Below are 16,975 nucleotides of genomic sequence, written 5' to 3' on the forward strand. Positions count from 1 at the left end.
AACCCTAGAAGGCCGATCACCTAGAAGTGATCATCCATTTTCTCTCATTTCTTTTATGATAAAACCCTAAGGTCTTATCAGATAGGTTCTTGTTGTCTGATATGTGTGTAGTATAATTCTTTGTAAGAACGAGAGAAGTAACGTATGAAATGCGGGCATTTTCTTTTCGATATATATGGATTTGGATATTTTTCACCCACATATCAATAATTTTTAACCCTCAAGTAAAAATCTAACACTAAAAGAAGAAAAAAAAAACGAAATTGAACGGCCAAATTTGAGAAAGAAATGCTGAATCAAAGTATCATAGTCTCATTTGTACTACATAAGAAGGGACGAGTTGATGCCATAGAACCATCGGTCACTGACAACGTTATGATCGACTCATGATCTAATGAAATAACAACTAAATAGTCATCTCTTTGGATCCACGCAAGAAGCTTCATTCACTCGACACCTCTCAATTATTATGTTGTTGTTACTATCCATAATTATCGTTCTGTCTTGCACTAACTATAAAGAAAACCTCCTGATTTGAAGGGATTGAACATCTCGATGATGTCATGTCATTAGCATCAAAAGTCTCCATCCCTACTTACTCCCTTTCCTAGTAATTTTTTCAATTGCTAAATCGTATGTCGTACATCTGATATCATGTTTTACTCCTTCCATTCGAACATTACATAATCGCGTACGTTTTTGACTTTCGACTGTCCATGCTGCGCTGACCTTTGGCTCTTTCCACAGACATAATAATTTGCCCCAAGAAGCATAGAGATCCACCAGACGCCCTTAGAAACAATTCAGCGCACATTGCCACACTCTTGACTTCGTTCAATGCAACACCTTTGACAAGGCAAGGTCGAGCATCCCACACAGACATAAACCATTTCCACACCACATAGAAGACTGGGATGGGCCCTTCTGATCCTAGCCGTGTCGAAATGACCACCAAGAATCATGGAAAGAGAGCGGAAAGGAAAAACAATGGAAAAAAAAATTTCTTACATCAAAGGCATCCCAAGAAGCACATGGCAAGGCAAAACTACTCTCGTTTAATGTATACACATTTTGATCAAATACCACAACACAATCCTAAAGCACAAAACCATGGCAGATCATTCTAGGCAGAAAACCTAAATTCTGAAGGTGCATTTCTACGGGAAAATCAACTACAAACACTAATAAATGTCCGTAGCAACTCTGATGGCATCACATTCTTGCTGCTAACGTGCTTTGATAGTCTGCACTTTTGTGTATACAGATGCTCGGTTGCTTGTAATCTCCTCATACACAGTACGGCGAGCAAATCTCAAGTGGCATTATCATCAACTTCAGAATTAAATACAAAACTCGGAAATGTTGTTGTTATGTCCCTGCATAGTTACCATAAAGACAGGTCATTTGACTTGCATTACTAAGCCACAAACGCAGTTACGAGAGACTAGTGCTTTCATGCAAGCTTACAGAATATTGTAAATATTGCTTTACACAATTGGAACCCATAAAAGTACTGGTGTTCATTATTTGCACAGAGAAAATAATTATTTCAAGAATAAAGTCCTAACACATCCCCATAATTTTAACATTTACAAGTCTGCATACATGAAAATTTGAAAGCCAAAAATATTTGTTAAGAGGAACAAATATTGGTCAAGCATATTTCACAATGGCTTTTGTGGATACATATTCTTATGAAGAGTACCAGAATCAGAATGAGGTGTCCCTAGTTCCATTTAATATCATGATCCTCAGTGATACTTTTAAGTTTTACTGACCAGATCAAACTAAATCTGTCATGAATAATACTAAATGATGACACTTTGGACAAAATATCTAGAGATAATTTTACGAACCCATGCAAGCTGTGCTACACTTTGGACTAATACTCCCAGTTGACACAGATGAACCAGTATATGGAAATAAATTAACAAAACCTTAGGTTTAACTACTGGAAGATGGCGGATAGGTCCCTTTCTGACATTTCTCTATACCAAGGATGTTCTCCCTTGTTCAAAGAGTACAATGCTTTTTAATCTAGTCCTCGGACCTTTTCTTTTAATCGCACAAATTGTTGCAGATCAAACTTCAAATTATATATAGATGGTATGCTTTATCATTGATTATTCTTGTTGTTGTCTAAAAAAAGTCAAAATCTTAGGAAAAAATAGTCGGCAGCTGTACAAATGTTTACATTATCCATTCCAAAAGAATTACAGTGCCTTGTAGAGCACTATTTGCACAATGATAAAGATTGAATAATTATTCACCCAATCTCCAGAAGTAGGTCGAGCATCCAATATTTACCAACCAACATATATCCAATCAGTGAACGTTCCTCTTCTCTCTTATATTTCTATCTATTCTTTGTATTTTATATGTTGTTTCCCCACAACCTCATTATTTAGTCTAGTGACTTTATTGTCATCACATAACCAATTGCTAGTTCATTTTACAGAATCTAGCAGCAATTGAGCATTATAATCTACAGGCTTTTTATTCTGTACTATTATGTTTTAGGTTATGGAACAAGAATAGTATTTATTGAGGACATAATTAAGATATGAAGCTCTGTGAGGGTTTCAGACTGTTTTTTGTTTTGATGAAAATACACAAATATGTTTTACTTTTGTGATCACAGCACATATTTTCTTTTCTCTTCTTTTAAAAGAACTATCATGTGGTGACACCAAACATTAAAATCAATATTGTAAAATAAAAAAATGATGATATTTTGTGTTTTTTCAAAAAACGATAATAAAAAATAATTCTAGTTAGAAGGAAACTCATTGAGTCATGAGTCCTACATCATCGCCATCAGCAGCCATGTTATGAAGTGACTGTTGAGGGTGGAACAGCACAACTTGCCTGGTCAATTACTAGCTGATGTGGCAGTTGAACAACCATCCGAAGTGTGGTTTATGACAAAGGGCATGGATATATTTCAGAGAGATTTAATCAGTGAACAAGGTTGGGATGCAAGCATTGGCTATCAAAACATAAATTTAAATTTGATTTGGTGGGAAAAAAGATTTGCTTAGGATGCTTATAATGGGCCAAATAAAATACCAGATGATATGGAAGAAACAAAAAGGATAAACACCAGGATCACTGATTCTAGTAATCATATTAGAGATGGTCCCACATCTCATATCTACCATTTAATCTGTGATAATGTAATATGGCTGATAAAGAAGTGATTGGTTCCCCTATGGAGCTATTATTTGTTTCATGTATTCCTGCATTTATTGGTGTACAAAATGATCAAAATTCCAATCAATCTAGGACTCCAACCATCCTATGGGCAAAATAAGATTCTGATATGTTTCTATTAAATAAACTTCACATTGATTTCCATCTTGTCTGCATATGCTGATATTTACCTCAATAGTTGAGACATTACAGTTTTGCTGTTGTTGCTGTTTCATACATTGATACATCAAATGCTACAGTAATCAAGCAGCCATCATGGATCATAGTTGAGCACTTATAGCTACAATAGCAGATATTCTACCAGCATATCACATCCCCTCTTTTCCCTTTATTTTTCTTTCCTTTCTTTCCTCTAAATCATTTACTAACTACAATGCTCCACCATCAAAGAGGATGTTCAACACCTGCTCTTTGCAGCTTAACCTTCTACGACTTATGAGAATGTGGTCATATTCAAGGATAGTTTTTTCAAACTTGGATCAGTCCATAATCAAGGATAGTTCTTTCAAACTTTGATCAGTCCATTCAAAATAAAAAAAACAGCATTTGTCCATAAAATATGGAAAGCTATGTAGTTCCCTATAGACCTTAATAAAGACAAAATGCCCCATTATCATGGAGCAAGCAAAAAATCATAGAACAGCCTATGGTATGCAACTTACAAAAATTTTCTGCCTTCTTCACAAAAAATTACCTGAGATATGGAAGGGTCATGATCTTCATCAATGATGGGTTGTGAGAGACAAAATTCTCCCATTCTATTTTATCTATTTTTCCATCCTGATTAGCATCAGCTTCTTGAAATGTCTGTTAAAAATAATGTAAGAAGCACAGAAATTGAACTGGACTATATGTAGTTCCATGATCAGAAATTGTGAACCTTATCCAGGATTATCTCCAGAGTCTCATCCGCCAATCTCATTTCTGATTCAGACAGCAGTGCAATCAGCATTTGCTTGACCTGTGAAACCAAAAATTAAGTTGCAAGGACCATCTTATGTCAATATCATAAACTGAACTAACAAATCTTAAGTAAAAGAGATTAATTCATGCTCAATCAATTTCAACAAAAAAATACAGGTAAAGAAGGTTAGGTGCTACTTCAGCTCCAACATTTATTTAATATATATTCAGTCAATAGATCTAGTTGTAAAACAAAATTGTTGGTCAACAGTAATTGTTTTTATTATCAAACATCACCTATGTTTTATATGGAGAAAAAAAATTATTCAACAAAATAATACTGCAAAGAACTTCTTTCCTTAAACCAACCATTGGGATACTAAGGACAAAAGACTTCGGGAGAAGCCTTATTCCTGCCAATAATTCAAACATTTATTTTTCCCTAGAGAAAATAGCATAGATTCTCCTAGATAAAATCAACTTCTCTTTCATATTCATCGATAACCAGTTCCAATTATCTCATTCTTTTAAATTAACACCTTATGTTCACAATTACACTACACATACTGAATTCAAGCTAACTTTTGTTAATTGGTCCCCTTTTTCCCATCCAACTATTTGCTCATATAAAAACTGAAATGAATTTTCTTCTACATTTTGTTGATCAATACGAGAACATGTTACTACCATATTATGAATGTTACCCTGCATGCCTGAGCCACAGGACATTGTATCAATTAATCAAATGAATGGCTTTAATTAAAGATGTATGTTCCTCCAAGAAAGAAAAATTTTTGTGCTGTGTAAGTGGAAAAATATTACTTGTCCAAAAGGTAAAAAGTGGGCTTTCAATCCTCCTGTAGCCTATTATTGTATTGGAGATGTATTCACAAGGCAAAATCTAATAAACAATTTCTCATTAATACAGGCCAACTAGAATATTAACCATTCATAAGATGTCAAGGTACCTCTTTCCTTTCAATGAAGCCCGTGCCATCCAGATCATAAAGTTTGAAGGAAACTGTGGAATCACATAAAGATTTATAAAAATGGGTCCACCACGAAGTCAAATCAGCTAAAATACAATAAAAAACTTACAATCTACTTTGTCTTCATGAGGAGCATTTGGGTGAAAAACATTGAGAGATCGAACAAAATCCCCAAAATCAATCACTCCCTTTTGTTTAACATCAAATAGATCAAATAACTGCATTTTTAAGTAGTAAAATCAGCTATTGACACAACAGTATCTCAGAGCATACAGAGCAGCTATTAACACTAAACAGTATCTAGCCAAATTTGACCATCTGATTACACTAATTAGCAAACTGAAACTATGAAAGTAATGGATATAGACTCCTTACCAAATACAATACTAAGACATCTTCAACATAGTGCATCAGATAAATGTTAATAGTTCAAGTAGGAAAAACCCCTCAGCCGATGAAGCATGAATATTGTTCTATCAGGTACAAATTCCATTGTCATACAAGGTCAAGAGACAGTATCACCTACAAAACTTGCTTAAAATACTCTTTCTTTATAGTAGTCATTTAAGTAAATGTAAGAATTATGGTGACGTCCAGGGTTGCTACTTTGCAACCTGAGAGATCAGGTTCGAGTCTTGGAAACAACCTCTCTATATTTAGAGTAAGGCTAGGCATATATTGATCCTCCCAGACTTGCATTGAAGGGAGCCTCGTGCATTGGATACATTTTAAAAAAATGAAATGGAGCTAGCAGCTGGCAGTACAACCTTAGTTTTCTCATCATCCATTAGGATTCTTGTTCAGCACATCTTCTAGTGCAGTCTAATTATCTCATGCCTTTGATCTAATGAAAAACTATATCTACAAACTCATTCGTATGGTTCCACACAATCAGGGTTTGTGAGAATTAACTGGTTGGGCCAGCCTTGGGGGAAGAAGAATCGTTATTAAAATTAACAATGGATCATATATAAAAAGGCTTCTTTTGAAAATCTTCATCGTATGTTTTATATATTTCAATAGAAAAATTAGACTAGTTTAAATTCCTAGTTAGATTAAGAGATATGGGCACTACTAGCCCCATATATACACAAGATTGTCAGCCTTTAAATCATCTTCCCTTCTGTGCAGCAAAATATTTAGTTTTGTTAATTGGTCTTCTAGTTCTTAAGCTTGGGAGGTTTCTTCTCCAAACTGAATAAAAAGAAGCACATGTTAGAGGTGACATTAACAAAGTCATTCATTTTTAGGTTTACTTCTTACAAATTTAGAAAACTGATAAGACTACAGCGTTGCGTAAGATATAAAAAATCAGAAATAATAGTTAAGATATGAAAACAAGTCCAAAATCACAATATTGAGCTCCCAAATTGATTAACACAACCTCAGTTGATAATCAGAAAAATGTTATATTAATTAGTCCAGCAACTACCAAGCAAGATGCAAACTCAAGCTATTCTACAGATACTTATGACTGCTATTTGCAGAAGTAAACAGGGATACAAACAAGAAGCTCTTGTTGATATAGTACCCGATTTGCAAAGAGATTGTCCCTTTTTCTGCTCTTAAATAATGCAAGCTGAAATTCTTCCTGCAGAGAGTAGATAATATGAAAATTAAATCATTAAGTACAACTTGGTGTCTTTAATTCTTTTAAAGAAGTGCACCAAATCTACAGGAGTAATCAGTATACACTAATCACCTGATGAGAACTATTTGTACTAACTAATCAGGTTCTCATATGCATTCTAAAGTAAAATTGGGACAAAGCATCAAGTTATACAAGCATTAACCAAACACCAATGCAGATTTGTATTATTAATGGTAGGTCTTGTTACTAAGAAGCACAGACATGCGTTTTTTGTGGACATGTCCGTGTCCATGTCCGTGTCAGACAAACGGACACACGTTGAGCATTCACATGGGGATTTCCATTCGTGTGTGGCGTTGCACTCGTGTGGCTCTCATGTGAGGGGTATATGCTTCGCAAGAAAAGAAATTTAGAGATGGTCACAAGGAAACATATATCAATTATATTTGCAGATTGTTAAATATTATTTGATATACTCAACTTTTATTTTGGGTTCTTAAATTTAGATGATTTTAATTATTTTAACCTATATGATGATATTTTTTTGTTCATATTGCTGAGTTTATAAAATTTAAATATAAATATTATAAAACTCTTGTTAATCAAATATTATATTATATACATATATATATATATATTAAAAAATACACATGTCCTTGCCGTATCCGTGTCCTAATTTTTTAAAAATGGCATGTCACAGTGTCCGTGTTTCTTAGGTTAATAAAGACTAAGTCAGCAATTAAGAAGCCCAACAAAGTTGGGTAGACTGACAACCAACCAAGCATAGACCAATGTATTTCGTCTTTATCATAAGTTTATCAAGATGAAATTAGCTAGTTGTAATTTTTTTGAAGAATAGGTGGTTTAAGTATCCTTTCTCAGAGTTTCATTCTCGAATTGCATGTTGTGCAGATAATGGAAGGTTTTTTTTATTTGAGCAAAAGATAATGACAATTTTCTTGAATACTTCCTGACTTGTATCAGAGAATCAAGCAATAAGCCCAAACTAAAGATGAGTGATAAGAATTTATTGGAAGTTACAATCAGTAACTAGGTTAAAAGGTAGTAATTATATCTTGAGTGACATGTGATCTCATTATAAATCATCAGCTACCTTTTTAAAACCAAAGCATCTTGCTGTGAACAATCTTCATTATGCAAAGCGAGAATTTTATTGGTTTAACTAGTATAGCATCAAAGACATCCAACTTCATTTCATTTAACCCAAAAATTTTGCTTAAGGTCATCTATCTTTTTGCAAGATATCCTGAAAGGGACTCTTGCCGAAACCTAGTATCATAGTTCCATTAATAACTAGCTTAAATCTATATAAAAGTATTCATTCAATCATTTATCAGAGAAATATGGAAAAGGAAAATTTTAAGCTAGCCAATCACTATGCAAGGGAAAGCAACATCGTTGCAAGAAAATCAGTTTCTTCACATTGATGCTTCTGTCACTGACATGTCAGAAAGTAAAAAAGTTGCTTAAACAAGAGATATTAATAAACTTTCACCAGAACAAAAGAAAGCGGGAGTTAATAGCAGCCTGTGCTTTACCTTGTTGATCAATCCATCATCGATTACAGAACCACTAATGCTCTTGAACAGTTCAAAAAGTGCCTCAACTTCACTGACAGTAACTGTCAAGATAAACAACAGAAAATATTTATCAAGAAGTGAACAAAATAACTGAATTGAACCTTGCACTTCTTTTTTGTTTTTTATTCTAACTTCAAACAAGTGAAAAACCTGATAATGAAATATGAAGACATAAAAAATAACAGTTACACTAGGAATAGATAAATAGATCTCCGAGGCTTTCACTTGATTTAGAGTTAGATGCATCAAAAAATTTATTCTCTCCTCATCTTGCACAAAGCAACGCTTTCAAAAGATGCCACGTTGACATAATCAAGCTTCATGATGCAATAAACAAGCCAGATAATGGTGAAGATTGATGGAGATAGAAGACCATGGTAGGAAGACAGGTTTTAGAGGCTGGAAAAGACACTCAAAACAGAGAAAAAAGTAACTAAAGCCTCATAGCCTCAAAGAAAACTAATGTCTTTGTTGCTCAAGTGATGAGCATAACCTACTACCAAACTCAAACATGATCCCTATTTAAAGACACAATCAAACTTTCTAGAGAAAAAAATACAACTAACTTTATCTCATTTCCCAAATTACTTATTTGTTTAACATGTATCTTGAAGATATTTGACTTTTTTTTCATTCTTCTACTGTCTTTCTTGAACCAACATGTCCAGAATGAAATAGTCAATTGGCACTTTAGCACAGTAACCTTACCAGTTCCAACACTAAGAGAACTCCTGAGATTTACATATAAAAATATTCAGACCTAATTCAATACCTAATTTGACTTAAATTCAAATTAACATAAATAAATAAATAAAACTGAAACTGATTACATCTTAAGTTTAGACCAAAAATCAAATCAAACTGGAATCAGGCCATAATTTAACTACCTTTTTACAAAAGATGGGTGTACCTCCTCATTTTAATCAGAATTTTCCTTGAGGAAAATGCCAATCTCCATCCTATGTGCGGGGCTAGAAAAACCATGTCAAAACAACGAGTTTAACACTACAATATCATACCCTTAATCAACCTTAGGTCTGTAAATCTCAAAAGATCAATCATTTTTCGATGCTAATTTGTATGAAGCATGTCTCCGGAAAAAATTCAGATTTAGAGCAAACAGAAGATGGCCTGTTATATAACAGCTAGGTGTCCACTTCAATATCTAAAAACATGATTCAATTTGAAAGAAAAGGATAAAATATCAGTTCCAAAGGCTAAAGCATGGATAAGCAATTTGAAATTGGATTCGTACAACCAATATTTTGACTTACAGGCCGTCTGAGAAGCAAGAAGCACGGGGTCCTCATATCCTGGGTATTGCTTTCTGCGTTTCGATTGAAAACAGCCCATCTGTTGCAGCTACCTAGCGAACTACGCCTTAGTCACAACTCACAACCATCTCCATTTTCCCAGCAATTCTACAAGCCAAGAAATAACCATTCACTAACCCTACAAGAAGGGAACTTTAATTCTAAATAATCTAGAGCCTAAGAGGCTAAACAAAAACGTAAACACAAGAAAACAGAACACTTGACAAAATCAATCTTGATATCTGGAGGACAATTGCAAGTTTATGTTCACGACTGGAATATCAAGTCAACAAGTCCAGTCAAAAACAAATAATTTATAAAAAAGCAAAGAGTGCGCAAACCACCTGTCTCCATTCACGTAGTGCGGAAGGCAAACAAAAGCCCCAATCGCAAGCGCAGAAACGAATTCAAGAAAACCAATCACCAGGCGACGAATCTATAAAAGAAATTATTTCTCGAAATCCAAATCTTGACCGAGAAATCCTCGGGCAGTGGAAAAGGAAATCACACCCTACGGACACGTACACCAATCGGGTTACACGCATCAAATTAGAAGAGGGAAAGAAGACTAATTGAACGCCTGATCAGGCCGTAATTGTGCAAAATGCAGAGATCGATACCAACTCGACGGAATTCCAGCAGGAACAGGGTTGAGTAGACGGAGGAGCAAAAAAAAAAAACAAAAAAGGACAGAGAGATAGCAAGAGAAAGAGATCGACGCGGTGGGGGCGCGACGCGCGGATCGGGCGGCCGTTGTTCCTCCACTTTTATCCGCTACACTGTTTCCTTTCTTTTCGTGATTTCCTTTTGGAGGGCGGCCGAGGGGAGGGCGGCGATGAGGGTGGTTGGCGGAATCGAGGGTGGGCAACCCAGGTGGGAGGGCGGAGGCACTGTCGGCGGCCTAAATTAAAGATTGGGCCAACCATGGTCGGCAGCCACGTGGTGGTTCCTGTCCAGAACCAGAGGTGTTGCCAACTCGGAAGGCCTCGTTGGCTTTTGCCTGGCTCAGCTGTTTCATCAGGAACACGGACTTGTCGCTGTTCCCCATCGCGCTGAGACACGTATCTCCAATTTTACCTATCTATCCTTCTTTATATTTACGTATTTACCCTTATATATGCTAAATATTATATATTCTTAAATATTTTTGTCAATGTTACTAGGGTATATTCTAGGAAAAAGCTATTAACTTTAATTTGTTTCACATAGCTTTTTTTTTTTTTTTTTAATAACTATTTAACCCCTATCACTCATTATCCTTTGCCCTTATTATGCATTCATTGTTTTTGCAATTCCGCCCATAAGTCATTGTTGTGGTTAATCATAACCATTACATTCATGATCATCAACAAGAGAGGAGGATGAGGAGTCTAGAGAGGGAGGAGGCGGCAATAAGTTTAATAAGGAGGGAGAAGATTGATAGGGTTCATGAAAGCGATCATGATCCTTACATCCTCTTACCTCACACGATGGTTGATGAGTGAAGCAACTAGATGCAAGCGGAGGCTCGATTAGAGTTGGGGCTACATGCAGGGATTTTTCAATATTATGAGGGTAAGATGATCTTTTCATATAGTTAGTGGTGCTTTATGGAAAAAACTTAAAATTAAAATTTTTTTGAGAATTCACCATGTTACTATATACATATATATATGTATACATATATGTATACATATATATATATATACATATATGTATATGTATATGTATATATATATATGTATATATATATACCCTTAGTATTGATCATTTTCTACTGATTTAATTTTTTGGATTGAAACGATTTCCAATTTAATATATATTATTATTGATGAGTTGAACTCAAAACTAATTTGATTAAAAAATCTAAATTATGTATAAAAATCAGACAATCATGCCTCATCTACTTATCAAAATTTCTAGATATAGTAATATTGATAAAAAAATTTAAGAATATATAAAACTTTCAAGGTGAAAAAGGCCAACGTAGAGAGGTTCTTCCCACTTAAAGAATTAAGATATGATTAGAACAGATTGAGATTCCCTGGTGATAACAAGACGATAAACCAAACTAACGCATTAAATAATAAAAAAGAAGAATAATGCTCTTATTTACACGCACCCTTCTCCTTTTTCTTCTTTTGACTTCCTTCAAAACCTGACATCTGTTGCTACTCTAAGACGCATGAGGAGGTAAAAGAATGATTTCCTTGGACATGGTAGGCGTGATGGCCACCATCACAAGATCTCATCCTTCCCTTTTGTTCCCTAATGAGAATCCTATGTCCAGGTGTTGGCATTTTGATTTCACTAGAAAGCATGGAAGCTGTCCAGTTTCCATCTGTCTTTTCAGAAACGCATACGGGACAACCTGCAATGCTCTCTCTTGCAGACCGGAGAGAGCATGTGAACTTGCTTCCATTCATGTCGATGGCAAACGCTTCTCTCGTGCGGAAACTCACCTGCTTATTCTCAAACAGGACGACCTCTACAGAACAGGAGTGTGTTGCTGGTAGTTCAGAGGTGAGTAGATTGCAGTTGTCTGAAATCTTGAAATGCGAGCAGCTTTGAATGGTATTATTTGGCCTTTTAAGTCTGATGGTTGACCGCCCTTCGTCCTCAGGAAGAGGTTAAGATTCAGTGATCGTGGAGTTGGTTTCCAAGTCCAGTAGTTCACTGGGTTTGGAGGCTGCTCTCGCTTCTAGTCCAAAGAAACTATACAAGATCAGTGTCTAATCATCCTTGTCTAAAAATTCAATGACTGCTCTTCGTAGATCAAGATTGACAACCTTAAAAGACCTCTTGAAGATTATACCAGAAAACCATTTGACAAGAGATTGACTTAAGGGAAAGGAGCTTTAGACTTTCAGTAATGTTTCAGGCCTTTGTTATTTGACCACAACAACTCATGTAAGGTTGGATCCAAGGAAGCAACAAGGTTACGTTGACGCAGTGAAATATATTTAGTGAGTTGAAGCACAACCTTCCTCAATCGAGGCTAAGAGTCAAAAGTATAAGCGAACAGTTGAATAGTTCATCCAAGGGAGGAGTCCTTTGTGATCAGCATTATGAATATAAAAACCACTTGTTTTTTTTTTACTATGAATATACAAATATGGGACTGCAGAAAATTTCTGAAACTTGCAGCTTGATGATAATATGCTTTGCGTTTTAACCTACTGGATTGGAAACATTGATCCAAAACGAAGTCTAAATTAATAATAGTATACTTATTAGACTCTGTATTAAATCTTTATTTACTTTCAATATAGGATCAAACCGAGGTGTTACACTTAAAACAATCAATCTTTCTTAGCAAGAAGGAAAGAAGAATAATTATGGAGGAATTGTTGTATATGAGGAGAAGGAAATGGGAGGTCTTAGGATCAAAAGATTAAAGCTTGCTACTGACACATTCCCAATCCTTCGAAATATAAAACCTGGTGGGGAACTCCACTTTCTTTCCAAAAAAATATTTCATCTAATGCAGCCACATTTCCTTGATTCGGTCAGTCCATTTTAATTAATAGTGCTGCTTTCATCCATCCAATTATCAATTATTATAGACTTCTTGAAGAGCAACTACTCCCTATCCTTTTTATCCCTTCTTTTGTTAGGTGATCCAACCCAAAAGTCAGCAACTTGATCTTCGCTTTCAAGTGGAAGATCATCATAGAGACTGACCAAACATGGCATTATTGTTCTGTCAGTAGATTATTCTACTGTTGATTTTAATGATCATTTAAAATGAAAGAGCTTCTTGACTTATTAGAGTAAACGGGCAAAACAGTAGAAGCATATATTTAAAGCTTTTAATGAGATAAAATGCATGAATTACATAACTTTTTTTTCATATAAGATTCACATGAATTATGGATAACTGTCCATATCTTTGCCATCATGTATCACAAACATGATAAAAAGTATGATCATGAGGTGAACTGGAACCAATGACTTCAGATGAAAACTAATAAGGTAGTAGTATATAAGGTGGCCGCCCCGCCTTAGTTAATTGAAATCAAAAGAAGAGATTCAGATATAAGTACACAAACAAATCATATTCATCTTGTACTTTAGAAAATGCAATTTGTGGGCACCCAATTTTTCTATCTTAACATGACCCATTGTAGTTTCTGGAAACACTTTTTGAATGAAAACTTTTCACAAAAGATAAGTGTTGAAGATGAAATTTAATCTTACAACTTTGTTATCAATGGTCTAAAGCTTTAGCAGGTAAGAAATTTAGTATTTTATTAAATGAATCACATATGTCATTACTAGACCAATATTTTTAAATGAGATTTACATTATTTGAGGAATGACTTCACTTTGATCTTAAGAAGCATTCCTAATGCAACAACAAAGATAACGATGGCACTTATAACCAACAAAAATGACTATTTTTGAACAGGGAATTAGTGGCATCTGATAACAATGCCACTTATTACCAATACAAATCACTAGTTTTGAGTTGGGAAATAGTGGCATCTTAGCGTTCTTTTCCTGGTTCATTATTCGATTCTCTACTCTCTTTCAACAACAACAAGAGGTGGTGATGTATCGATCATTCTGCATCAACTACAGAATCTGATCAACCACATGAATATTTTCTTGAGCTCCCTTAGCCTATCTCTAGTCAAATAAAAAACTATCAGATATAAGTACCGATGAGAAACTAAGTAGCTGAACAAACATATGCATCTATAAAGAACTAAAGATTCAACAGAAGATTTGTTATTGTTGCAGCATAAATTAAAAACTAATTAGATTTAATCAAGAAATCTAACTAAAGTTAGGCTTGAAATATAAGCATCAAGTTGTAGGCATAAAATCTCATTCTTGTGTGGGATGATAGTGAGAAATATACCTCAAGATACGATATTAAAAAGCTCTTCGAATACGGAGGGATGTTCTCTTTCTGCCTTAAACGACATAATAAAGGGAAGTAGGAAAAAATTATGAAAGAGGAGCTTTGAGGTGGAGGAAGGATTCGACGATATCAATATCCCAAAAAGGATTAAAACCCTTCTCTATATAAAAAAACCTAGATTAGTGACTATTTGGACCAAACGACTACACAATAACCTATAAAAGTGAATCATCAAAACCATTAAATTAGGTCAAACAAAACGGTCAACTTAAAAATGAAATGGAAAGGTGAAAACAGAAACAAGAAAAGGCGCAAAAAAAAAAAAAAGGAAAGAGGGAGGAGAAAAAAAATAAAAAGAGGAATAAGAAATTCTGAGTTTCACTCAATCCTAACAATTCCCTACAAAATCTTTTTTTAATAAGCCAAATTATATGAATTAACAAAATGATGGTTAATGCTTTTATGCTATGCAATCAGTGAGGTAAGACTTAAATATCACTTGGCATAAATAAAGTTCATCTAAAGGAAATAAAGATCATTTCTTTAACCCAAACTTCCATTTGGACTGTCATGTCTTAGTCGGAATCATTTACGGACAGTCTCAATAGAAACAGGAATCTGTATAAAGTCACATATTTGATATTTGCTATTTTTGATAGCAATGTTATTTCTATCCCTCTATATATAAACATTAGTTATTATTTTGTAGCAGTAATATATTTTGATAGCTTTTATATTTCATCTTTTAATTTTTTTGTTCAGAAGCAAATAATTATAAAAAATAAACTAATAAGTTTTTCTTCTTAGTTTAGAAAAGAATTTGTGATAATTAAAAAACACTTAACCTTATTTCATTATTATATTCGTTTAGACCAAACCATAAATGCTGAACCATTTGACTCATAAAAATAATTTGTAAAACAAAAACATGCATAAAATCAGATGTTTGATATGGCATAGAAAATAGAAAAATTTAAGAGTATCAAATTAAAAGTTCAAGTTAAAATATAATCAAACAATAATCAAAATTAATTAGAATTCCTAATAGTTACATATAGTAACAGTATTTTAGAACCATTTTTACAGAATAAATATGAAACAACGAAAAAAATTAAAATTCGAAATCAGGATATATATTTTTTTAATAAAAACAACTCAGATATTTATAAAAAATGAAAATCAGAAAATTTTATATTCAGACAATATGAACTTAAATCCGAAAATAATTCTCCTTCAAAAAAAGTTGCACAATATATAAAAAAATCTTTCCTCCCTTGAAATTAAAAATTAAAAATTAAAAAAATTATTTAAAATAAAGTATTTATTCAAATTTCCTTTCCTAGAAACATAAAAAATAAGGAAAAGAAAACTTTGAATTTAAATTTCTTTTTTAGATTATACTTATAATAAAATAGTAATTAATTTGTCAAATAGGAAATTCTTTATAAAAGGAAGATATACACATTCTATTTGATTTTATTTTATTTTTTAATATTTTCAAAATAGTATTAGGATCAAGTCGGTACTAAGAGGGAGGGTGAATTAGTGGTTTGGAGAATTGTGTCGATCATTAAAATTCGTATGATAAAACTGTATCAGAAAGACGTTTAAGCTTAAAGATGTTCGTAGGAGAGTGATGAAGATGTAAAGTAGTTGCAAAGTAGGTAAATAGCAAAGAAGAGAAGGCATACCAATTTTATAGTAGTTTGGTCATCAAGACCTACGTCCACTCCCGATTCCTTCTCCATTGAGGTCATCGGTATCCACTAACGGTCTTCCTTCAATGGTTGAATACCAACTACACTTACAACTCTTTTCTCTTTTTGATAGGCTCATGAGAGAACCTTTACACCCCCTTTTTATAAAGTTTCTCTCATACTCTCTATTAGAATAGTCTCTAAACTTTATAAGGAGAAACTCTACACTTTACAATAGTTCATAACTTTAGAATCATATAGTTTTGTTCTACTTTCTTGCTCTCTTAAGCAGAAAAGATTAGGGTATTTATAGACCCTAAATAGCTTAAAAATTAGAGCCAAAATTTAAATCCCCGAGATTTCGAGGTACTGGTGGCACCATCACCTACAACACTAATATTGTGCCTAGTTTGGCAGTAACACTACATAGTTTGGTGGTACCACCACCTAGTCTAGCGATACCACCACTTGATATTGGACAATACCATTGCCTAATCTAGCGGTACCACCGCCTGACATAGTCTCGGAGATTGTGTCTTGGAGACTAAGCAACTAGCGGTTCCATCATGTGGATTGACGATGTCATCGTCTGACTCAACTTTTGTTGAATCTCAAATTTTGATGATGAAACCAATTTATAATATTATGATCTAATCTATGTTTTGAGTGACATACGACTAGCTTCGATTAGGAGAGCCAAATTGATTAAAGTAGAAGGAATCATATGTTGGGCCGGAGTTGAACATGTTAAGAGATTGGACGTCGGGCCGGAGGATTGGTCAATATATTGGCAGAATGTTTTGTACAATGAATTCAAGC

The 16,975-nt window shown here is 34.1% G+C and overlaps 1 protein-coding gene across 3 annotated transcripts; it reads right to left on the reverse strand.

The window, feature by feature from the left end:
- Nucleotides 1-988: 988 nt before the first annotated feature.
- On the reverse strand, nt 989-10,571 carry LOC135638993 (calcineurin B-like protein 1). 3 transcript variants are annotated; one of them, XM_065152651.1, is made up of 9 exons: nt 10,330-10,571; nt 9,572-9,718; nt 8,256-8,338; nt 6,637-6,696; nt 5,215-5,323; nt 5,085-5,137; nt 4,094-4,174; nt 3,908-4,020; nt 989-1,376 (listed from the first exon to the last, which is right to left on the reverse strand). In XM_065152651.1, the coding sequence occupies exons 2-9, from the start codon at nt 9,648-9,650 to the stop codon at nt 1,313-1,315; spliced, it is 642 nt and encodes a 213-aa protein (XP_065008723.1). In that variant the 5' UTR covers nt 9,651-9,718; nt 10,330-10,571; the 3' UTR covers nt 989-1,312. The 3 variants fall into 3 exon arrangements, with proteins under 3 accessions (XP_065008723.1, XP_065008722.1, XP_065008721.1); XM_065152650.1 differs by having other exon boundaries at nt 10,231-10,571; XM_065152649.1 differs by having other exon boundaries at nt 9,955-10,569.
- Between the last annotated feature and the right edge of the window lie 6,404 nt (nt 10,572-16,975).

This window comes from Musa acuminata, chromosome BXJ3-5 (genome assembly GCF_036884655.1).
Source record: "Musa acuminata AAA Group cultivar baxijiao chromosome BXJ3-5, Cavendish_Baxijiao_AAA, whole genome shotgun sequence".
Lineage (NCBI taxonomy): Eukaryota > Viridiplantae > Streptophyta > Magnoliopsida > Zingiberales > Musaceae > Musa > Musa acuminata.